The sequence below is a fragment of the Gordionus sp. m RMFG-2023 genome, chromosome 2 (genome assembly GCF_954871325.1).
Source record: "Gordionus sp. m RMFG-2023 chromosome 2, tfGorSpeb1-WG-v2, whole genome shotgun sequence".
Lineage (NCBI taxonomy): Eukaryota > Metazoa > Nematomorpha > Gordioida > Chordodea > Parachordodidae > Gordionus > Gordionus sp. m RMFG-2023.
The window spans coordinates 57,868,166-57,894,870 of NC_088776.1; the positions used below are offsets into that span (position 1 = coordinate 57,868,166).

The 26,705-nt window shown below is 27.6% G+C and overlaps 3 protein-coding genes across 3 annotated transcripts; 1 reads left to right on the forward strand and 2 right to left on the reverse strand.

Annotated features, from left to right (window-relative positions):
• Positions 1-4,419: 4,419 nt before the first annotated feature.
• LOC135924934 (chromatin modification-related protein MEAF6-like) lies at positions 4,420-12,848 on the reverse strand. The gene is made up of 3 exons (XM_065460077.1): positions 12,675-12,848; positions 5,929-6,062; positions 4,420-4,892 (listed from the first exon to the last, which is right to left on the reverse strand). Exons 1-3 carry the CDS (start codon positions 12,794-12,796, stop codon positions 4,489-4,491), a joined length of 660 nt encoding a protein of 219 aa, XP_065316149.1. The 5' UTR covers positions 12,797-12,848; the 3' UTR covers positions 4,420-4,488.
• A 139-nt stretch (positions 12,849-12,987) lies between these two features.
• On the forward strand, positions 12,988-13,700 carry LOC135924505 (uncharacterized). The gene is made up of 4 exons (XM_065459561.1): positions 12,988-13,261; positions 13,304-13,381; positions 13,424-13,489; positions 13,543-13,700. Exons 1-4 carry the CDS (start codon positions 13,141-13,143, stop codon positions 13,698-13,700), a joined length of 423 nt encoding a protein of 140 aa, XP_065315633.1. The 5' UTR covers positions 12,988-13,140.
• Positions 13,701-16,150: 2,450 nt separating this feature from the next.
• On the reverse strand, positions 16,151-26,010 carry LOC135923208 (cell cycle control protein 50A-like). Its single transcript, XM_065457840.1, has 7 exons — positions 25,866-26,010; positions 25,523-25,794; positions 22,576-22,780; positions 22,057-22,188; positions 21,759-21,986; positions 19,742-19,907; positions 16,151-16,819 (listed from the first exon to the last, which is right to left on the reverse strand). Exons 1-7 carry the CDS (start codon positions 25,918-25,920, stop codon positions 16,771-16,773), a joined length of 1,107 nt encoding a protein of 368 aa, XP_065313912.1. The 5' UTR covers positions 25,921-26,010; the 3' UTR covers positions 16,151-16,770.
• Positions 26,011-26,705: the final 695 nt, after the last annotated feature.

Consider the following 26,705-nt stretch of genomic DNA (forward strand, 5'->3'; position numbering starts at 1 on the left):
CTTGTTTTATATTCTTAATATGTTCAGTATCATTTTTTCCTGTGATTATAACATCATCTAAATAAACTGCTGTATCTTTACAATCAGCCAGTAAATCGTCCATATATCGTTGAAATATTATTGGTGCTGTAGCTATACCAAAAGGTAATCGTAAATAGCGGTAATATCCATTTGGTGTTACCATTGTTAATAATTCTTGTGATTCATCGTCAATGCTCATTTGTAGGTATGCATCTTTTAGATCTAATGTTGTATATTTATTTCCATTCGCTATTTTTGCTATTAATTCTTCAAACGTTGGTAGAATGTGATAATCTTTTAGTAGAAATTTATTTAACGTTACTTTAAAATCTCCACATAATCGTAGTTCGCCTGAAGTTTTACGTACCACTACCATTGGAGTACTCCAGGTTACTCTTGTTGTTGATGGATCTATTTTCTTGATTATATTATTTTCTTCCAAACGTTTCAGTTCATTTTCAATTTCTACTTTTAAAGGCAACGGTACTCTTCTAGCTGGCAGTGCAATTGGTTTTGTATTTTCTTCCAATTGTAGTTTTACTGGTTCGACATTTTTTATTAATCCTAATTTATTATCAAACACCGTAGCAAATTCTGTATATAGTTTGTCAATATTTACGTTACCATTATCATTGTATTTATATCTATTGTTGATCATATTGATTTTTACATTTTTTGGTAACGATAAGTCAAATTCGATAATCCATGGAAATCAAAATAGAGCTGCATCATTTGTTTGTGTGACCAATAGTGGAAGCAATTTTATGTCATTTTTAATTGTACTTTTACATCAGCTTCACCCATAATTTTTATTCTATTATTTCCATATGTAGTTGGTGCTTTAGCTCTTCTAAGTTTTGGCCTTCCGATTTTATTCCATATTATTTCATTAATAATGGTTACTGCCGAGCCAGTATCATATTCCATTTTAATTTTCTGGTTGTTTATTAATACCTCAATTGTTGGATGTTGCCCATATTTGTATATTTTTCTTATTGAGACATCTGAATCGTCTTCTTTATTATTGTAATTTGTTCCGTAAATCTTTTCTTTAGCTTTACAACATACGGCAAAGTGGTTTGGTTTCCTACATTTGCTGCATAATTTTCCGTAGGCGGGACAATTTCTTATAGCGTGAAACCGATTACAGAAATAGCATGGTTTTCTCCAATTACTATTATTATTTGTATGGTAGTTATTATACCCGGGCACTAGTTCTCTTTTTACATATGCTTTATTATCATTTTGATAGTGCCGTTTATCATTATTATTATACTGCCGATTATTTTTATTATGTTGATTTATCCGATTATCATTATCATGTTTATTCGGCTCTTTTATTTTATATACCATTTTAGCAGTATTATTTATTTCTAAGTCGGCTCGTTCCATCGCTAAAGCTAATTCTACCACTTTGTTTAAGCTTAACGGTTGGTCTTCGTCTTTAGTATCTGGATATCTTAATCGTAGTTCTTTATCCAGTTGTGACATCTTTAGTCCGGCGATTAATTGATCTCGAATTCTCAGTTCTACATTGTCTTCAAATTCGCATCTTCGGGCTAACTCCTTTATATTTTTCAAATAGCTCATTACGGAATCAGTAGCCCCGCGACTTAATCTAATGAAATCAATTCTTGATGCCAAAATAGTTCTTTCATCTTTATATAGTTGTTTTGCTATTTTATATATGTCAATCCATCCTACCTCCTCTATATTCCTAGGATAGAGTAATTTTTTGATATCAGTTATAATGTTTATTCCTCCATAAGCTATAAATAATTTTTTTAAAGTGGCGTCAGTTTTAGGAATATTTTTCACATTTAGTATATATTTGATAAAATCAACGTAGTCCTCGATAGAACAATCCTCCTTTTTAAAGTCCTGGAGAATAATTTTATCCATAATTTCTAAATATATATATATATATATTTTTTTTATAAACAGAAAAAAAATTATAATTCTATATATTATTAAACTTGACCGAAGACCGAAAACCGCGCGACTTAGATTTTTTTTTATTTCGTCGCCATTTTTTTATTGTCAAAACAATAGATTCTTTATTATAAAATTGTTTCCTATATATAGTCTTTTATAATTATGTCATTTAACTTCTAATAATATGCAATTACATTGACCTCCATAAGATAATATAAAATGTACGAAATATATAATTCAAATAGCATAACCTTTTTAAAATATAATAAACATTCAAATATAACACACACCAATAGAATTCAGTAATCTTACAATTTTGCTCGTTACTGCACCCAGAAAAATCATATTTGAAGGAATTCAATGCTGCCATTCAAAATAAAGGTGAAACGTTTAGCAACTGGGTAAGTAGCATATGTATATTAAATAATAAATGTAAATTCATCGATTATAGCAGAGCGATAAATAAAGTGAAATATCATTTATAAATAAGAGTATTCGTCAGAAAATTTCTCGCATATACAATATTACCATAAATGAAGTTTTGAATATAGGGAAGGAAGGAAGTAGATATAAAACATAAAAATAGAAGATGAAACTTCATCAATAAAACAAGATGGGCAAAACAAAAAGGTGGATACAGATCGACAGATGGTGAAGTAGGATAACTACAATAGGGGACCAAATATGCAAGCGAATTACGTTAATAGACAAGATATAACAACTATTAGAAGTATAGTTGTTATCAAGGAAACAATTATCACCCAAGATATCTAAACAATTTCAACTTAAGATATCCAAACACCTTCAATTAGAAGTTTTACAATAACGATAGAGGATATAATAATTTTAAAGATTTAATAACAGGGACAATTATAACAATAATTATGATAATAATTACAAATATGATAGATAGTACAATGATTCAAGATTTATACCAAGATACAACAATAAATATAACCAATCACAAAACAATAGATATCAAAACATAGTAACCAACCCGATATTCGAAGAAAATTAATACCGTTTAGAAGAAATAAAAGACAACAATGATAAAATAGAGAAAAAGGAATATAATTTATTAATTGGATATAAGCAATATAGATGATGATTATAACATGATGATAATATAGTCACGCTAAATGATATGCCAACGGTAATGCTAATAGTATCAAGATTTACGATACTACCGATTAATATTGCAAGAAAGATTGGACTTAAAATCTTAAAAATCGGATACAAAACTCACTGGCTATGATGCAAAAATGATAAAAGTATTAGTTCCGAAGAGAAAACTCAATTTTATATGCTTACACTGCCCTCCCTAAGTGACAAGAAATAAACTTTTAGGAAGGATCTCGATAAACGTTTTTAGGAATATACTAAACAAATTTGTGAATCTAATTGAGGAAGATTATAATGATACAATACAAAATATAATAAAACAATATAACTTGAAATTCAACAAAACACCGATATTTCGTAGCGACGTTAAATACACTTTCAAAGTTTAAACCAAAAATGATACCATCAAGGTGTGTTCCGTATAAAAGAATTGCAAAAATGGATCGATGATTAAATCATTGAACCCGTTCAAGATGTTCGCTGGGCAAGTCCTCTCACACCTGTTTTTAAGAGTGATGGCTCACTCAAACTTTGTGCAGATTTGAAAAATACTATAAATCTAGCTTTGGAAGATTAAAAATGATTCTTATTCATTTCTAATGTTGAGTCGTAAAAAGCCTTTTATTTTGAACAAACTTGCAAGCAATATTTAAATTTTTAAAAATTTACACGGGCCAATCCAGGCCTGAAAATATTTTATAAAAAATAATCCGGGCTGGGCCGGGCTGGAAAAAAATTTTCCGGGCTGGGCCGCACATATGGTACCTCTGCAGGTCTCTGATTTTGAATTATTTTAAAAGAGGTTAAGGTAAATGAAAGAATAGAACATGTGCAAAAAACATATAATCATGATATTAAAGGGAGTCGTTATGTCTTAAGAAACATCAAAATTTATGTAAAAATAAGAGGAAATTTTTTAAAGTTTCCATATCGACAAATTTTTGCAAAAAAAAATATAAGAACTATGCCTAGGACTTATGAATTTTGTCAAAATTAAAAATTTCACAAGTATCAATTATAATGAAAAAATTTTTTTTTGTTTAATATGGATAAGGAATGAGATAGGGTTGTGAAGCTACTCGATTTAGCTAATTTTATTCAAAATAATATAATGCGAACATTGAGATTTCGTTAGTAATGTCCAAACTCTATTATCTATGAGCAGAAACTCTAAAGCTTGTTGTAATATTTTTTTGGTTAAAATAATTGGGATGGCCATTAATTAAAAATCGAGCCGTATAATATCACTAGAAAAGTTTATTAGAATATCATTGTAAATTAAGAATATACATTTACAATGTTTAATAAATATATTTGAGAACAATATCATGATGGGTCTATCGAAACATAAATGAGGAACTTGAAAACAATTCAAGTATATCTAGAATTAATGGCTAAAAGAAACTAGAATCATTTGTATCTGGCTCTTTTATAGACTCTTTTGTGTTGAATGCTGGCGGGTTTTATCAAATTTGCTGGAACGATCGGCTTATCCGCATTTGAATTTAAGGAGTTGAATATGTTGGCACTACTGGGAGCGTTTTTGGAGTTTTTCGAGGTGTAAGGGCTGTTCACATTATTCGAGATGGCGCTCGTAGAGGACAAGGTTTCCATAGGTTTAGTCAAGTATTTTATGTCGCTTTCGGGAGATTTATGATTCTTATTTACCAATGCGATGTTAGATGATGCATTTTCGCTTTTGACCAAATCATTCGTTTTGTGAAGCGAAGAAGTGCTGCTACTGTTAAGGGAGGCGTTGGAAATGTTGGAAGAATTTTTGATTGGCGGAGAATTAAGCACAAACGGATCACAATCTTTATAGGCCCGGGAATTAAAAAATAAGCTTGTCATTTAAAGGTAATATAACAATTTTAATATTTAGAACTAGAACGAGGGGTATTTTTACAGAATAAAACTTTTTATAAATATTTTTTTTAAAGATATTGTATATTATTATTTTATTACATTATGTGATTATTTTTTTACAATCTGTATTTATATAACACACGCTATAAGATATTATAATAATATTTCATTTTCAAGGGTTAAAAAAAAATTATTGCTTTTTTATTTATAATTAGAATAAGATTAATAAATAAGGTTTATAATTTTTCTTAGTTTTCCTTATAAAAATTTCATTTTTGTATATTTCGCTACAAAGTCACACTAACTGTGATTAAAAAAACATGTTTACTCTACCCAAGTAGAGGCTATGCAAATTAAATTTTTATTTAGCCAGAGCCCATTGTAACTTATTCTAAAACCCTATCTCAGTTATTGATATATACCAATTGATTTTTAGGCACTACTAGCACCTTCCTCCTTTCTTTAGCCCTGACCTGAGTCTGAAAATATTTAAATTTATTAAAATAAAAAGCATTTTAATTTTTATATTAAATTTTATAGTATCTTCTTCCGTTAATTCTCAGTAAACTATAATTTTGGATTTTATAAATTAAACCATAACTCGACCAGATATAAATTTTTTAATCCCGAAACTAACTTGCTTGCAGGGCTATATTATCTAACAACAAAAACAACCCCAGGTCTGAACCAAGGGTCCGACCACGGGTCTGAACCAAGGATCCGACCACGGGTCTGAACCAAGGGCCCGACCAAGGGTCTGAACCAACGGTCCGACCAAGGGTCTGAACCTAGGGCCAGACCAAGGGTCTGAACCAAGGGTCCGACTACGTGTCTGAACCAAGGGTCTGTGCTCCGAGCAGGCCTGAGCACAAAATTGGTTCGTAAATTTTACAACCAAGCAAATTAACAACACTACTAGAACCTTTTTATTTGTCTAAATCCCTAAACTCTGATTATAAAAAAAGATTAATTCTTAGGTTTTACCAACATCTTGAGGAATATTGGATATGGCAGCTCGAGATGTAACAGATGAATGGGAAAAGAGCCTTTCACTCTCTTTAAATTTTCTGTGGATAGGTTTATCGAAAGAGGATCCTTTATTTTTACCGAATGCGGACCTAATTTTTTTTTGATTAATTTAAAAAAAATAAATTTATATGTCCAAAACTTGCATAATAATCACACGTGATCATATGGAATCCTTAGATTCGTTTGTATAATTTATCCTTATTCTTAAATAAATTGAAACCGAAAAAAATATCATCCATCCCACCTATTCAATTTGATAACGGATATCGACCAGAGTTGTTTAGCACGCTAACTTTTAGCTATAGCTAATAGAGGCTACTTTTTTTGTAATTATATAATTTTTTAGCGCGCTACTTTTTTTGAAAGTAGCTAAGTAGCCGCTACTTCGCTACTTTTAAAAAATATAATGATGGTAAGTGTAAACATTAAAATTTAAATTATTATCATAAATTAATTATAAATTTTATGATTTATTATTTAATTTTGAAATTAAAATATAATTTCAATTTGTAATTTATATTTTCATTTATATTATAAACCTAAATCACGTGTTAATTATTTAAAATGTCATCGCCTATGGATATCCGAATCGTTGAAAGTGATTCAGACAATGATATTAATGAAATGGAAGATACCAGGGAAGAAAATGTTCTTAATAGCTATAATACAAATTTCCCATTCCCTAGATTTGAAAATTTTTTAAAATAAATATATAACCAAAACTGGTTTCAAATTTGTTTGTTTAAAGTGTAAAAAAAAATATTTCCTCAAATCAATCCAGTATAACCTCAAGAAACACCTAAAGGTAAATTGTCATTTTTACATTCTAATAATATTTATTTTATAAGACTGTTCATGAGTTTTAAGGAAATCGAGAAACATCTAAATAATTTTGGTATAGGTGACTCTACATCCAAAAAGACTAATTCAATTCAAACCAAATTAATTAATAATGCAAATGACAATATTTCTCAGAAATTGGCTGATAAAGTTATTGTTGATTTTATAAATTATACAGTTCAGCCAATGTCCTTAGTTGATAATCCATCATTTACCATGTTAATTAAAACTCTATCCCCTGGTACAACAATTTTATGCCGCCAGACACTAATGAATAAAATAGCAGATAACTTTAAAATGATGGAAGATGCTCTAATAGTAGAGTTATCGTATATATGTACCACGGGAGATAGTTGAACATATAACAGAAGGTAAAAACTTATTTATATTTATAAATTGATCTGATTAAATATTTTTGAGCTTATTTGGGAATCACAGGCCATTGGCTAGACCTGTTGAAGTTTCACAGCCCCGGGTACCACCGGCAGGGAGGGGAAAACACTGTCCGTGATCGGGGGTCCGGGACGGTCGATGACGGGATCCTGAAGACCGAGTTTGGGTATGGTTTTAGTCATGGTCTCCCCTGGACTACGACGTGAATTTAACACCAATTTATTTTTGTAAATTTCATAACAGCACAGAAAAAGAATAAAAATATTCACAATATTTTAATTCATCGTTAATCAAAAGTAAAATTTTATTCCCGATATCGGACAAAAGAAAAAGAAAATAATAAAAATATTTCGATCCCGAATTTGATTTTTCGAGGTCTTTGTATAGATAAATTAAATAATAATAAAAAGAATATTAATAATCCAGGCCCATCTCGAAAACTGGCTAGAAACAGTTTTGAGGATGAAATCAAAACAGCCTCGGTATACGTGAACAAAGAAAAAAAAAGATATACATGATAATGAGAAAAACACATCACTTCTAATTGAACAAAGAAAACAAAAATATAAATGGTAATATAAAAACATATCACTAGAACAAAGACATAATAACTATTATAAACTAGTTAAAACACAACACCCTAGAACTTTAAAAAGAAGATCTGTGGCATTAGCCCTCAAAATGATAATAAGATGCCAGAACTTGCAAATAAAAATATTGATAATCTATCTTATATTAAAAATATGTATATAAGATTAAATACGCCCTTACCCTCAAGTGCTAGTGTCGAGAGATTATTTAATAAGGCAAAACTTATACTTTCTGATCGTCGCTCTAGACTTGGGGATGATAATATTGAAATGATTTATTATTAAAATGCAACAAATTACCATAAATATTTATTTTTATTACATAAATTTTTTTATAATCAAAACTAACTTTATTTTAATATTTATAAATGTTGATTTTTATAAATTTACTATACAATAACATTATAAGCAAAAAATAAAAAATTTGTTTATAAAAAGTAGCTATTAGCGAGCTACTTTTTTTGACAAATAGCGATAGCGGTAACGCGCTACTTTTTTTAACAAATAGCGTTTAACAACTCTGATATCGACCTAAATAGTGGCATAGCCATTTGGGGTGTTAAAACCCTCCCAGACTAAAAATGCAGATGATACGTTCAGAACCTAAAAATTTTATATTCAAATAAATACTTCCTTATACAAAACAATATTTTTAATAAAAATTAAAATTTCCAAGGTTTGTTTTATTGGAAAGATCGCAACATTGATTCAATATAACTCGTCAAAAATGACGGGGTTGAGGGGTAATTAGTTTGTGTATATGGTACTAAATATACTTTATTATTATATTTTATAAAAATATTAAAATTTGGGAGAAAAAGAGGTAAATTTGTAAATCACACCTCATAAGATATTCTTAATTTAAAGTATAATGACCCGTTGTTCTTGATGAGCAAAATGAAAAATATATAACTAAGATTACCAGAGCTTCCGTCAGTCAGCATTGCTGAGCCCGTCAAAAATGACGGGAAATGAGAATTTTCTCCTTACTCTTATGATAGTTGTTATACATTATTTGAAAATAATATTCAATTTTTATTCTTTATAACCCCCGCTTTCAGGCCAGGTCCAATTCATTAAAACTAAGTGTAAATGCTATGTTTTGGGTCAAAATATATTTAAAGCTTTTTGATCAATATAATTTGTTAAAATATTAATAGGCTATGCCTAATATTTAATATTGAAAAAATTCCTAAGCAAGTTTCAAGGCCATAATAATTTTGAAAAAATTTCCCTAACCCCAACCAAAGATCATAATAAATTTAGTAGTTGAGAACTGGAATAAAATATGGGCCTTAGTTTTTTCATTAGACTTAGCTCAGACTTGCAAAAAAAATTATTTAGGTCAATGTCTGATCTCCAGTTACGAATAAAAAAATTCCCAAGCGTCTAAGCTGATAATTATTTGAAAAATTTCCCCAAGCCCAGCCCAATATAATTTATAAAAATATTTTCCAAGCCCAGTTCGACCCATTATAATCTTAAAATTTTTTTCTCAAACCTGGTAAACCGCTAAAATTTTAATTTTTTTCCCCAAGCCTGGAGCTTCCAATAAAAAAAATAAACATTGATATAATTACATTAATATAGTTTCATATATAAGAATTGTATTACAAAATAAGATAGAAGGGGGGGGGGGCTGAGTTGGAAAGAATGTTTGCCTATAGAACGTTAAGTCTTAGGATCGAATCTCGTTGATGTAAATAATTTAACATTAGAGGTAAATAGTCTCCTTCGATTTATTAACATAAGATGGAAAAAATAAAAATAACATTAAGATTCTATGAAAACGTTATTTCTTGATTACGGAGATTCCGATTATTGGCAAAATAAGATCGTTAGATATTCAGGTGAAAGAAAACATATAAAATGAAAATTTATGTAGTTTTAATTGAAAATTTTAAAAATAAACTTATTTTAACTGTTAATTTAAGATTTTACAGCTATTTTAAAATTCTATAAAAGTTATTGCTAATAGAACTATGGGAGCAAAATCACTATTTTTTTATGCATATATATTTTATCCAAAGATATTAAGAAAAAAAATTTTTTTTCAAGTATGTTTAGTGTCTTAAATCTTAAAGAAACTTGTATATTTTATAGCATAATAACCGGAAGATGATAGAAAAAAAATTATTACTATAACATTTAATAATTAAAAGTTAAATATAAGTATCGATTGAACCTTTAATTACGATTTTTATATTATTATTTGATCCTGATATATATATAAAAGTATTATAATAAATTCTTCATACATATTGATAAAATATGTCATTCCTTAGAATCATATTTATATAAATGGTTCAGAAACAATAAAAAAACATTCATTCATCTTACCTTTTTTTACATTGAACTTTATTCATTTATTTATCTGTTTTATTAAAATCTTAATTTATATTTGACTTTTATAGGTAGATATTACTTGATCAGTGGCGTAGCTACGGGGGTGGTTTTCGGGTTTGGACCCCTCCCAGAGCAAAAATTTCTTTTAGATTATACGTTCAAAAGACTTAAAAGTGATTTTATATCTATTATATTTTTCTGGTTTTGATGTTTGTCGAAGGATATTATATTACTATTGAAATTATTCTGGATAGTATTATTATAAAGTCATTGAGAATAATCTACTAAATTATAATAACATTATTGATGCATTTAAAAAAATATATTTGTTATATATTATCGAAGATATGGTTATGATTTGTAAGATAAACCCAGCCGAAGGCCGGGCAAAAGGGCCGAAGACCCGTTAAAGGGAATCTGGTGGGCGAAGCTCCCCAGCTTTTATATGTATGGACCCCCTCTAAGGAAAATTCCTAGCTACGCCACTGTACTTGATTAAAAATGGTAAAAAAAATTTATAATTTATTTTTATATTAAAATAAAACAATAAAGGCCAACTTGCGGATGAATATTATTGAATTATATATTTTAATTATTTATTCTTTTTAAATATAAATAACAATTTAAACATAATATTAATTGATTTAAATGAAATATAATTATTAATTTATAGTATTTAAATTATTTATATATTCATACCCTTAAATGGAGGTATATACAATATAAGAATTAGTATAATGTATATTTAAAGTTATTTCCAATATCTTCATGGTTCTGTATATAAAATAATATTCAAACTAACTTAAAAAAAATAATTGTTATGTGTATCGTTTTTTATGTTAAGTTGTAAAGTCATTCATTTTTGATGATAAATAATTTTTTTAGTGTTGTTAAACAGCTCGTTTTGAGCCGATTTTTAAAAACCGCTGACTCAATATTTCATTCAGAAAAATATTACGCAAGCGTGAAGATTTTGTTCATAGAAGAAATAAAGGTCTAGACATATATTATAGAAATATCGAAGTTTAAGCAATATTTTTTCTGGCTAAAATATAGAGTTAGCCGTTTAACAATACTAATTTTTTTGATTATTTTGTGCCATCATTCTTTCGATATATTATTATTATTTAAAAAAGGATTAATAGAAAAATTGATGTTTTTTAGATTAATTATTTTAATTTTATAGTAGATATAAAAAGAGAGAAAAAAAACGAAATAAATGATTATAGTTGTCTTTTCTGCCAATTTTGTTTTTAAAAATATTTAGACTGCAAATATTTAGAAGGAAAAATTAAAAGAAAAATAAGGTTTAAAAAAATAAAGAACCTTTTTATTGGAAAATTGTCAAGGGGTTGATTTGAAAAATATATATATAATAATAAGATATAAATTTAAATATAATTGATCGGAAATAAAAAAAATTAAGTTTCATATCTCGAGGTAAATCCAGATAAGGGAAAATCAGATACATTAGATAAAGTAAACAATTTTTTGAGTATTAATGTACACAGATAATATTTTACATCTAATATTACAAAAAATATAAAATAAGACTAAAAATTTTAAATTAAAGAAATGGATAATATCAATTTATAAAAGGACATAATTAATTATCATTATATTCTTATTCTAAAAATAAAAATCAGAAGAGTTCATGAAGATTTTCTTATATTAAAAGGAAAAGCTTGTCAAATTCATTATCACAAAAAACAGGTGATCACCTTATTGAGATAAAAATTGAATCTATGGAATAATGTAATTAATTTCAAAGGGTTCCATATACAGAGATATATCTATTAAATTATTTTTAAAAAAGGTTGGCCATATGACATATTAGACTCAATTTTTTAACACTAGGATTTGTGACGGCTTGTGTCTAAAATTTTTTTTAGATCTTTAGCAGGCCCTAAACATGGGATTATCCCACTTGAACAAATCTGTTCATAAAAAAATATAAAATTAGAAAACCTAGCTAAAAAATGTTATTTTGTTTTTTAAAATGGACTTTATTCAAATATTTGGGAAAATAGGGGCAATAGCATTATTTAACTATGTTTAAAAATTGTTTTGATAATTAAAAAAAGAAAAATTTATCTAGGTATGAATAAAAGTATATTTATTTCTGTCAATATCAAGGTTTATAAATTAAAAAAAATTTAAATTTGTGAAATAATATAGAAATTTTTAGATTATTATACACCTTTTAATTTTTTTATAATGGAAAGTTTCATTGAACAAAGGGAATAAGGGTAATGATATTTTTATTATTTTAACTTGGAGTATGAATTTTGTCAAATAAATTGGTACTTTATGATCATTGTATAAATCATTAACATATAAGAGGCATTCTAAATTATTTTTTTATGGGAGGTCCATATTGTATTACAAAAAAAAGCATTGATCTTCCAGACTATTTTTTAGATATAATTCGAAGTTAATTATAATTCTACAAGAACATAAATAATGATATAAGTATAAAATAATATTTTGGATAGCAATATTGATACATATATCAATTAATTTTTAGGTTACTTGTTGGTAAAAAGATATTTGTTCCATCCTCTGACAATATTACCAAATTGTGAAGTATCCTCGAGATAACCACCTTCAAATGCATAGATTTGTCTTTCCAAATTTGCAAGTTTCCTAAGCATGCAAGGAAATGAGGATATGGATAAATTTACGTAAAAATAATCTCATTTTACAGCTATTTCCTTTCTTTTTTTGACTAATTCAATGAGTTCTGCTTTGCTATCCACAACATTTGTATTTTTTTTATTCGCCATTTGAACATTAACTTGTCAAATCTGACAGGTCATCTGATTTATAATTTCATTCATTCATTACCACTTTCCTTGAATTGACCATAATAGTTATTTACCCTGATGAATTCATAGTGAAGAGCGATTGCGATTTAATCGCGATATCGCAGCGACCGATCAGCTGGATCGATCGCAGCGATTTACATTCATATGCAAAGCGATTTTATTAATTCAAAATGGTATCAACTCTCAAATTATTATTTTTCTACAAAATGATCTTGAAGAGGAGAAGATCAAACCCTCATACACCAGATGTAACAGGGGTGTTTAATGAAAATACAGGGGAGATAAATGAATGTAAAATATAGCATTTGAATTGGTAATATATTTATTATTTAGCCGATCTCATTGATAGTGGGAATATATTGGATGATATTACCAAAAAACCTGCATTAATTGAGCTTGGTACTGAGACTGGTAATTAATAACTTTTAATAATATATATTATTTATATTGAAGAGTCTCTATCTTCTGTTGAATCTCATGGTTCATATAAATGTCCTAAGAGAAAATTTAATGACATTGGTAATTAATTTCTATTTATTATAAAAAGTTTAAAATAACACTTATAAAATTAGAAGAAGATGAAAGAATATTAAACATAAAGAGGCTTCAAAATAAAAAAACTGAATATGGCATATGTACTATGTTGAGAGAAAAATTGGATGAATGTACAAAAAAGGAGAAAAAAGATTTAACTAATCAAATATATGATATTATAAAAAGTTTTAATTGAATAAAATTATTTTGTATATATTTATATTATTTTAAATAGATATTTTATATATATTTATATTATTAGAAATAAAATATAATTTCATAAATATAGATACCTTATTTGTTTTTTTAAATATAATTATATGCCATAGATTTTATAATGATATATTCCTAAACATATAATGAGTTTAGACTATATTAAAGGAAAATTTATAAAAAACATAATTATATATATGATATATTTCTAGGATTTTGTTTAAATATAAGCATAATTTTGCAATATTGTTGATTTAATTGATTGTTGCTAAAATAAATTTACATGGGATGATTTTTTTGGGATTAATAGGAATAAATCTTTCCTTATTAATAATAGTATTATGGAGTAATGTACAAGTTTGTATTATATTTTCAGTTAGTAGTAATTAAGTATCTATAAGACAATCAAAGATCATCCATTTAGCCCTAAAGATACCTCATGCACATTCCACTTGTATCCGTGCATGAGATATTCTATAATTATAGGCCTCTTATTGTGGTGTAAAGTTACCTTAAAATAATATGTAAAATTTTAATATAAAAATACTATATAAAATTTTAAATTCTTGATAATTAAAATACTGTCCATAAATAATGTCTATAATAATTGCTCTTATATATTATATAAATATGATATTAAGTCAATATATACTAAAACATGACTTTAAAGGATGGGCATCATCAGCAACATAAAAATATGGGAAAATTAGGTTGGAATTTGGAAAACTTTTTGGAGAAGGTAATTGAATTTCTCCATATTTTGGAGTTGGCAGACTCCATCAGATTCGCTATCAGAACTTCCTACATCAACAGTTATAAATTTTCCATTTGCATCCATGATTTACTGTTTTTACAAAATTTAAATAAGATATTATTTTAAAATAATAATTTGACGATGGATACCATTTTATGAATTAATAAAATCGCTTTGCAATATGAATGAAAATGGCTAAATCGCAATCCAACTATGAATTTAGGGTAAGACATATTACATTTCTGGTCATCTTTATATTTCATAAAATATAGCAAACACTAAAAAGGTAGCTTATAGCGTAACACCTAATTTTGTCAAAAAGCGTTAGTGGTAGCCTGGTAGCACGCTACTTAAAAATAACTTTTAAATCTAATTTTTGGCATTTAGAAATTTCAAAATTGGAGTTGAGTTTTTAGAATGGATAATTTTTAATCTTCTCTTTTTTTCCACTATTCTTTCCCGGGAGGGGGGGGATCTAATCTTCAAAAAATCACGCCCACTCACCTCACAGTGTTCTTTAATTTAACTAATTTTTATAGCGCCCTAGTTTAATGCTATTTAGTCTTGTTAAACGGCTCAATTTTTGAAAACGGCTTATTCAATATTTTAGCCAGAGATATTATGCAAGACACAAGATTTCATTAATAAATGTTCAAACCTTTCTACCTTCTACAAGAAAAATTTCCAGGCTTGCATAATTTTTATGGATACAATATTTTGCCGTTTTTAAAAATCTAAACATAATCTAGTATAAATGACGATAAATTTCTATATTTTTTAAACCAATTCTAAGCTCGAGAATCATAATATAAATCTTTATTAAAAAAAAATTGAAATATTTTCTTAAACCATTTTTTTTTGGTTGAATTATTTCGCTTACTTTATAAAATTCTAACTATTTTTTTTAAAATAATTATATTTCAAATTAAAATATAAATTTTGTTGAACAGAAGAGTATTAACCAATGACATATACTTACTTTAAATGTTTGGTACTAACACAAATTATCATAGGGGCACTCAAGATGGTATTAATGGCGTCCCCAGCTGATGTGCATTCATACATGCTTAAAAATGCATTTTATGAATGAATCGTCAGTTTAGATATTATTATATGTCATGGGTATTAACTCAAAATTACTATAAATATTTAAATCTCTGTAGATATCATATATATTTACTTTTTATAGCTATGAAATACTGGCTGTCGGGCTATTAATTTATAATAAACTAAAAAAAAATGAAATTTACAGTGTTCCAACTCCAACTAGCAGGTGAACTTGGATTACATTTTCATTTATTCATTCTTTCAATCAATCAATAAGATCATTTAATATAATAAACTTTATTGTCAATATAATGTAATATAATAATATCATATTTTATATACTTTATAATATAATTACATAGCAATTTATGAGAAAAAAAATGATATCTTCCCTAAATAATAAATATTATATTTTTAAGAAGTAAATATAAATATTATAATTTTAAGAAGTAAAAATAAAATAAATTATAATATTTTTTTATATAAATATTACAACAAAAAAAAAATGCTCTTTTAAAATTAAATTACAAAATTTATTTTTAAAAATAATAAAAAATATATTTAAATTTATCATAACAAAAAATTTAAACCATTTGTATTTTTTATAAACCTTTTTTTTTCTTTAAAATCATAAAAGAAAATATTACAAGATATTTATTTTGTATTTTGAATTTATCGTTCGAATTTAAAGGTTTGTTTATATAAATAATTTTTATAAATATAATTTCTTTTTTTTTGGAATCAAAAAAAAATTGACTAATTTACAAAATATTACAAATAGGGCGTCCTAAATATTTGTCATTCATCGCCCAAAATGTGAGAATATCCTAAAAAAGATACAACTTTTAAACTAAGTCCGAGGCAATATTTTTTTTTACCTTTTGATCCTCGCGCAAATGTGAGAAAATTAGTAAATATAACTTATTTTAAGCTATGCCCAGAGGCTTACTTTTAGTTAGCTTTCTATCGTAAGACGTGATGGACATTTCCATATAAAACATCTTAGAAAATTAACGAAAAGTAAAAAAAAGTAAAAAACGCATAAAAATTTGAACAGATCTAGGGTTCGCGTTATAATAACTTCAGAAATTTTTGTGCGCATATATTTTTCTAAATTTCTCCTTTTCTGTTTACCCCAATGAAAGCATATTTTTAAGGGAATACTTTGACAATGTAATTTAATATAAAAATTTAGAAAAAGGGAAGAAGAGAGGAAATGAAAACATTTTTAAAGCGGGAAATTCAGGTCTTTTCATGATTCGGCCGTTAAGCGCACTTCCGATTTCGTGAGAATTTTTAATCTGATTGATTTTTGATATAATAAAAATAAATAAATTAACATGGTGTGGGTAAAAGGTGGCACGTCCTAAATTAGAGATCTGCAAAGGTTTTACCCGGGCCGGGCATATTTTAAAAATAAATAGGGCTCGGGCTGGGTCGGGTTTAATATTTTTTTAAAAATTCGGGTCAGGTCGGGCCATGGAATTTTTTTAAATATATCTAAATTTATCAATTTGATGTTGAAATTTTTATGCAAAATAAAAATATTTGATTTTATTTATAGAAACTAGATTCCATATGATGTGACATACATCTTTTATTTTGAGTAATTATAATTTTTTTAAAAAAATTAATTTTTATATTTAATAAATTTTGGCCGGGCCGGGCTTGAAAAATTAGGCCCGATGCAGATCACTATCCTAAATATCAATTATTAAAATGGAGGATATTTATTCTAACTACTATACATATATCTCATTTAAGCAGAGTTTGAAAAAAAAAATCTTCAAAATATTTATGAGTATGAGCTTTTTTTTCAAACTCCGCATTTAAGTTTAAGAATGACACATGTCAGGTATTTTTTTTTTCGTACCATGTTTTGTTAAGTTTTAAATTTACCCTATAAAAATATTTAAGGTTCCGCAAACCGGGATGGCTTTTAACAAAAAAACGTTGCGTTTTGGAAGCTTAATAATAGTGCGAAAAAATTTAGTTTCAAAAGCTGCGTTGCAAGCGCCAATAATGCTTTTCAAATGACTTTGTGCAAATTGGTAAAATTACCGTTTGGGGTTAGCAACCATTTAAAAAACGCAAATAGGTGTGCTTTTTCATTACTTTTTTTTTATTCTTCGCTTTAAAATATTATATAAAAATTTAATATAAATAACTTACTTATATCTTAAAAAGGAATATTTAGATATTAAAAAAATAGGAACGCAGACGATAATATAATTTTCAAAGACAAATCCTTTTTTTTAGAACTTATTTAAAATCTTGAATCGACGATATTAATTAAAAGGTAACCGCAACCTCAATTTAAATAAGGGATGCGTTGCTTTTTTTGTATTAAAAAATCATGGCAAAACGTAAAGGCTCAATTTGTGCGGACGATAACTCTAAAAAAGAGTTATTCGCCTTTTTAAATATGAAATTCTACATTTTGTTAAATAAATACATTTATTTTAAAATATCCTCAAATTATTTTTAAGAAATTTGATCAAGATTGTTTAACAGAAAATGGTTTAGCCGGCTATCATCTAAAAATATAGTAAGTGGCCCAACTACACTCAAGACCTAATTTTTTTTTTGAAACGGTCTAGGTTTTCATTATGATGGAACGCTAGTATATCAAAATTTTAGGTTTAACAAACAAATTAGATAGTTTAGTCCAAAACAATTTATTGAGGGTTTTTGTAGCGTTGTTAAACAGGTAGATGAACCGATTTATAAAATCGGCTAATTCAATATTTTAATTCCGAAAAAAAATATTATGCAAGCCTGAAGAGTTTGCTTATAGATGGCAGAAAGGTTTGGGCATCTATTAGCAAAATCTCGAGGTATAGGTAATATTTTTCTAGATAAAATATTGAGAATGATTTTAAGAATAAAATCGAGCCGCTTAAAAGCACTCCTATTGAGTCATTTTCTCTGTAAAATTTTTAGTACTCTTTATCTCAATCAAATTCTTAAAAAAAGAGGATATTTTTGTTTCTATATAATCTTTCAGTGTGAGACCAAGACACATGGCCTCGATAGCGATTACTCCGATGGGAGATCCAAATGGAATCGATCAGAAATATAAAAATAGATAGTATGAGTAATAAAGTGGAGAGAGATTGAAGGAGCATACCACCAGAAAAGGTGAAAACTAAAAGGAAAAAAAATAATAATCTTTACTAAACTACAAAATTTTATAAGCCAGATTTATAAAGATTTCAAAACGCGATGGTTTTTTTTTAAAGCCAACCTGGGTTATAATATATTAACTAATCATAACTCTTTGTTAGGGAAGGAAAAAATGGTTTTAAAAAAAGGAGCAAATTTAAATTAAGAATTATATTTATGGATTCAATATTCAAATAGATTGTGGTTCCAACTCATTAAAATTGCCGTTACAACATCTGATTTCTTTAAATTTCTATTTCGTAAATTTATTTAATGCATGACCTGTCCAATTTGATAGGTTATTAAATATAAAAACAAAATAACTTGATTTTATTTAAAAACTAATCTATTTATTTTTAGCGGATCTTAACCCTAACGCAAAATCTCTCTAACCTTTAATCCCCATTCCTCATAATACGTGTTTAATTTTGAATATATTTCATCCACAATTTAAAAAAAAATTCATTCAGTCGAACATTCCTTGATTTGGGCTATCATCCTTTCAATCGTATATTAAATAAACAAAAAAATATATATTTCACTCTTTATATGTATTAGGTTACGTTACATAAAAAAAAGATTTACATTTTATCCCTACATCTAGTGTTGTTAAACGGCTTAACTCAATACTTCATCCAAAAAAATATTACACAAGCCTGAAGATTTTGCTCATAGAAGGAACAAAGGTCTATACATTATATTATCGAAATCTTGAGGCTTGGGCAATATTTTTCTGGCTAAAATATTGAATTAGCCGTTTTTAAAAATCGGCTCAAAACGAGCCGTTTAACAACAACACCTACATAGGCAAAATTGTTTGTATTTTTTAAGTTCTAATTTTCTATTAGCTCTAATCTATTTTTTTTTTGATCGAACTTTACAACTAGTGTGGCTAAATGACCCCATTTGAAGTCGATTAGAAAGAAAGAAAAGAGAGCAAGAAAAGAAAGAGAAAGAAATCGGCTCAAATGAAGCGATTTCGCATCACTATTTCCAACAAACAACTTTAGAACAGATAGCGCGGTTATTCGTTTTTTTAATGAAAAAAAAACGTAAACTTGTTTCCATATTTCTTGTGTACGACTATGAAAACGGCGCCTAAGATAAGGCAGAAAGATCCCGTGACGATATAAGCTATACCCAAGAAAGCGTTTTTGCCGCCGAGCCATGATGTGTTGGAGATTATGATACTTTTCGTGCCGTGAAAAATGGTGACGGGATATGCTTTAAAAATAAAAATCCTTATATTATTTCATTTCGTAATCTCTTTTTTTGTTTTCTTCTTCCATTTCATTATATTCCATTCTATATTTATTTTATCCCACTCCTTCCTATAAATTTACCCTGCTTTCAAAATCTTTGATCTCACATTTCCTATTTCCGCACTTAAATAAGTAGCTGTTAGTATTATTTTTTAATCAGAAATGATACTTTAACCTGTTTTGCATTTCATTTACTTCCATTTTTAATTTTTTCTTTTCCTTCGTTGAATATTCAAAAAGAAAAAGGTGTTTATTTAAAAGCTAAAAAAATTTTTGGTTTAACCAAACCCTGCATTGCGCATCGTAATTTTTCTCACCAATGCTATTCATTGCATCTTTTATTCTTCCTTTCATATTTATCCTATCTCATTTTATAAATTTTTATCAAGCTTTTTCATCAATTCATTATCATTCATACTCGTGGCAAGAGAACCATCCCAAATCTTTAACCAACTCTATGTGATCAAATTTTCAAAAAACTAGCTCGGCCTGGTTTCAATGTAATTATTATTGTATATGAGGAGACTCTAAATCAAGATTTTAGCAAAAATAAATAAAATAATTATCTGAGCCTCGAAATTTCGCATAAAAGTTAGCAGAAAACATTTTGCCCTCTTTAGACCAAATCTGGAGCTTAGGTTAATACTTTTTGCCTATGATTTTAATTTAGCCTTCTTCTTTTTTTTTAAATGGACGAAATCGGGGCTTTCGACATATTTGATTCTAATTTATTTTTTTGTACAGATATGATTTTTTTTAAACCTTCAGTTCTAAATGTAAATAATTCCCGATTCATATTGAATATAACGATATTAATGCAAATAAATTATGCGTTAAACGTGCTTGTTCATTACCCTATAACTTGTTGAAGATGGTGCTTTTAAAAAGTCGCCGATTATTGCAAAGGCCACTATTATTACTTACTTCTATTATTATAATTATACTCATTACATTATCTACATCAATATTTACCCTATGCACACCACATTAAGAAAATATCGAAGAAATACACGCACTGCCCTGCAATAAAATTTTTATCTTTCCAAAGGCTACAATAGATTGCCTATACTTAAATATCATATATATATATAAATATTATAATATTATTCTTAAATATAGTCCCCCACAAATAAATTTGTGTAAATTTTGGCTAGACCAACCAAGATAGGAAAAAAATTCCCTTCCATTAATAATTACCTGTAAAAAGTTAATAATTTCTGTAATAATTTAATTGCAGTATAATAGTTAAATTGTTTCTTATAGCATATTTTATAAAAATCCTCCATTTGGCTAGATTTGCAATGAACTTTTGGACAAAAAATATTAAAAAAATATTTTCTTCCTGGTCTCCTTATACCGATGTCTATATTGAAATATATAGTGAATTAAACACCTGTAAAATTATCATTTATTTGAAATAATGGCTTTCTAAACCTGAACCCGAACTGATTTCTTTTAGATCCACCTTAAACTGAAACGGGTTGAATGGTTATCCTGACCTAAACCGAACCTAAAAACATCGGATTTGAAGAAGAAGCTGTTACCCAAATGACATAATAATACTTACTTAGTTTGACGATTCATTCATATTTTTTTTGAAGAGTCGTTGAAATATGCAAATCTAATGGTGACGCCATTTTCCGGTATTTTTATTTAAAGTTTTCATATACTTTTAATATTATATAATGGGAACACTAAAAATAGCGTCACCAGCTCATTTAAATGGATTAAATGAATGAATCGTTTCATTAGTCTAGTTAATAGCTGCTCATTTCTTATTCGCGAGCCCAAATAATTAAATATCTCTATATACCGTATTTGATGACGACCGAATAGTTTCCCTTGGGCAACGACCTCCTGAAGTGATTATCCCCGTTGGAATGATCTACCCGCCGAAACAATTTGCGGAAAGTGGGAAAAGCGGAGGTCCTCATCCAAACCATCAAATCTTGATTTTTAAATCCGTTGTTCTCAGGATCCGTCGGGTCGAGTTCCCAAACCGGGTTTTTCCAATTGGGAGGTTTGGTAGTGCCCTTGAAAGCTGAACAATCAAATGTGTAATGTTAAAATTAACGTTGCAACGATGTTTTTATTTTCATTAAATAACCAACCTTCTTGCAATGAAGGGCCGGGCGGGTTTTTATATTTGATCCTGATATCGGTTCTCCAGGCAATACCCGTTCGCAATAAATCCACCCTTATACTAGAATCAGCGCTTTTGCGATAATACAGTTCGAAGGAATCTGATAATTTTTTTCATAGAAAATTAGTTTAAAATAATAAGATTAAATGAAAATATTTTTTAAAGTAATTTGATGTTAAACCTTACTCAAGAACGTCGCCGATATATGGGTGTAGAGAGTGTAGATGACGTCAACATGGTTACGTCAATAAAGCCTCCTCTAGAAAATATTTTACTCTCTTTCTCATGCCATTTAAATATGATGTCCCATCCAATCCAAATAAATTAATCTCCCTTTTCTGATTAGTTAAAATTGGCTTAAACCTCAATTAAATGGCTAAGCGGTGTTAGAGTTTGACCAAAATAAGGACAACACTACTACCGCCCTTAAGATTTTGATTGGAGTGACTTTTAAAATCGAGCTGTTAACAAAAAATAATGTGATAACCGTTGAAGAGAGAGTTAGCTATAGCACCGCAAGGAGCGATTGGCACGGTGCCGTTGACGTAAGCGAAGGGTTCGCAATCGATGAAATTGGATCCGAGGCCGCCAGGGACCAGTTTGCCTTGCAATTGATAATCGTCTTTCGATTTGACGTAACGCCTGTGATTTTGGTAGAAATTAGTGAGCGCGTAATATATGTACACGTCTGACTAGATCACGTCGAAGCCAACAAAAAAAAATTTTTTTATATATATAATATAAAGATAATACAAATTTTTGTATGAAGATATATCGATAGATAAATGTACCTTAGATGGCATAATTATGTTACAAGCAGAAAGTTCATGATAATCAGAAGGAAAAAAAAATATATCGTTATTACATTTGGATTAAACTAAAAAAAAAATTATTCTTATCTTATATTTTTTTTTATTGATCAAATTGATGAACAATAATTAAGAATAATATATATGTATATACATATTTTTTTAAAAAAATATAAAATTATAGCTCCGCTCCAATTAAGAATTTCGATATAAATCTTCTGCTTTAAGCGATAGACTTCAAGAGAATTGTCTGTAAGTTATAGTTTTATAAATTGAACATGCGTTTAGAGGTTGTTATTCCTTGAAAAAAAAAGAAGTGCTTTGAGTGATTTCCAGGTTACCATTTTATAATATATATTATTTAGTAAAAACGCAAAAAAAAGAAAAAGTTTCAATTTAAGCGCTATTACTTATTTTATGTCTAAAAACAAACAGAGTTAGACCCTTGGGAGCCATATGGCCTAAATGTTATCTAACTATTAGCTAGTTATGAATCTTATTGAGAGATAAACCTTCAAAGTAGGAAAAAATGACATAAGAATCTTAAACTCCCTCAATCGGTTAGTAAGATAAAGATTGATAGGAGGGATCGAGTCAGTTTGGAAAACTGCAGCTAGATTAGATTTTTTGTTATTTGGGTAGCTCTTAGTACTTGAAGATCTGATACTTTCAGTTAAGTGGTCAATGTTTTAGGGTTACAAAAAAAAAGTGGTACACAAATCATATGATTAAAACATCCATTTTTTGTCACTTTCATTTGGTTAATAAACCCACCCCATAAAATTTTTTTTAAAAATTATTTTGTGAAAAAAATAAATAAATATTATTGTGTAATCATTTAATATTTTAATTCATATGTTCTGATTTTTTGGCATACCAGCAGGGTTAAGCATGTTAATATAAAAATGTAACTGTTATTGTTACTCAAGTACAAAATGTAACAGTTAACTTACTCTGGTTACGATAACGTTATTCAATACATATAACAGTTACCAAAGCTTTTCGTTACATTAAAAAAAAATTTAAACATTTATTTTCCTGCAGGTCATTAAAATAATGAAAGGAAGTATATACAATAAATACACACTGGTTTATTTATTTATATCGAGCTTAATACAATAACAATCAAATATTATAAGCTTTTGGTAAGAGAACTAATTTTTCAAATTGATCGTCATTTAATCTTCTTCTATTTGGTCCAATTTAACGAAAGAAGAAAAAAAAACTTTCTGCGATAGCGGAATATGGTAAATTTTTATTCATTGTCAACGAAGGATGTATATGCACAGCTTAAAGTGATAGAATCATGAAAATATAAAATTACTTCAATTTCGAGACTTCATTTAAATTTTTTGTGGAGTCCAACTCCAACTCTGGAAATATAAGTAAATCATTTGCTGAGGTGGTGAGTCAGTGACTGGGTTTAGAAAAATATTCAGGGGATCTTATTTCTAAGAATATTACAGTTGTCATCGTCATTATTTCTAAAATCAAAGGGTAATAATCACAGGCGTAATTTAAGGAATGAATGAGAAATTATGGCAAGGAATGCTTGCCTAGCTTCAAATAAATTGATGGTATAACGCTTTTTTCCAGTCTATTTTACATAAAAATAATATAATAAATGTGTTAGCATTTATTTAGAAATTTAAATAATTCTGCAATACCATAGCTCTGTAGTGTTTGGTCGTTAATAATTATTTTCCTGGTTACAAATAATATTGGATTAAATCACCATAATAGCAATTTTCCTCTTTTTAAAGTGTATCCAATGCTTCAACATGTGCTTAAAGTTTAGTGTATTTTTGCCAAAATATTAATTTCTTTTTCTTTAAAAACTAAAAAGATATAGTTTGAAAAATAAGCTTAAGGTTTCGATTATTTAGATCAAGAAGGTGTCATACTGACTCTTATATCTAGTAGTGTCATTATTAAATGGCATCCTTAATGGTCTTGAATGATTTCCAAGGACTAGGGGTACAATGCACCACATTTTCCTATCTCAATGTTGTGAACATGGTATAATGATATTGGTTGCATAAGAATTAAGGCCTTTCTTTACAACCAAACATTTCCACTAAAGAAAGATTGTATGACATGCAGAATGAATATAGTTAGGGATTTATAACCCAATCAATGGTCAAAGGATGATCAAACCTTCCTGCCATATATATTCTAAATAATGTGGCTTAATAAATTGCATTTTTGTTCATTTAATATTATAAAATTATGAAAAAAATAAATAAATTATATATAAAATCAGAAATATCCAAAAAATAAATAACATTCGTTTAATCTTCTTTAAAAAACAGTAAATATTGACTCTCATCAAATATTTAATAATGGAACACCCTATTTGTGATTCAAAAACATTGTGGTGTCATTTAGATTATTTCAGTTTAATTGATAAATAAAATAAACTAAATAAATAAGAGAAATGATCATTTAACTTAAATTAAATGATAATTTAAAATGGATTAAATATCTTTTTTTTGGAGTTATAATTGGTTGTTTGTTTAAGTAAGAAATTTACAATAAAAAAGGTTGAACTATATGTTTAGACAATAAAAATGAAAGAAATTAAACAACTGAATAATGAATATATTCAAATTAACATAATTTTACCTTGAAATCCCTATCTAGAGAAAATGATATCTTGCAATGACAGTATGCAAAATTTGATGTTAGGTCTTTAATGAGTTCACTACATTTTTGCCCATTATTCGCTAAACAATGTGTATATTCTATTATAAACTCATTAACACTTTGAGAAGTTATCAACAATCCTATCCCAATTGGAATGAATAGACAGCCAATAACAAAAAACCATGGCAACACAGAGTTAGCTGTTAATATTGGTTGCCAGGCGGGAAGCTTTTGTTGCTTAAAGTCAGAATCTTAAATATAAAATATTTAATATTTATATAATTCAGACTATATCTAAAAAGTAATAAAAATAATTTTTAACTGGTTGGCCTATTAGAATTTTGAATAAGATTAGATATGCTTTTGTTAATAGGCATTTAAGCTATATGGTCATAAAAGTATTTATATTGATTGATCAATGTTCAACGATAATCTCTCCTCAAATAGTATGAGTGAATGAATGTTAAAACATATGATAAATACTTATTTATAGAGATGCTACTGTCTTATCAGAATAAAAAGGTGAACTCTAAAAAATTTTTAAGAAATTTAGAAATAGTTTTACTAAAAAATGAGTCTATAAATTTTTAATGAGGTAAATTTAAGTAAACCGTGGTATCAACAGGAAAGAAATTCTATAAGGGGCTGAGCCCCAGCGTCTACATGACAGGATTTTCACTGGATGCAAACCCCCTTCAAAAATCTTTGCCTACCCCCATAAAAAATTCCCGATTATTATTTACCTTTTAATATTTTTGATACTCTTTTCAGAGAATTTATAAAGGATAACTTGAATTAATCTATCTCTACTACCAACTATCGATATTTTGTGAATATATTTATTTTTTAGATAATAAATTCAATTAAAACCCCCATTATTTACAATGAATTAATTATTATGGCAATGGGCTTGCTGAAATAACTAAACCTTTCAAATTATATTTAAAAGGATAGCAGAAAGTTTTATTTGGAAAAAATGTGTATGATTGTTTGCAATATATAGATTTTGTCGATGAATTGTATTATAATAATTCTATGACAAAAGTAGTAAATTTTACAGCAATAAATTTTGTCCTATTTCATCTAAAAATTTAATAGATAGCCCTCCAAAAAATTTATCTTACCCCCATTAAAGCAGTCTACCCCCTACCCCCTTCAAAAA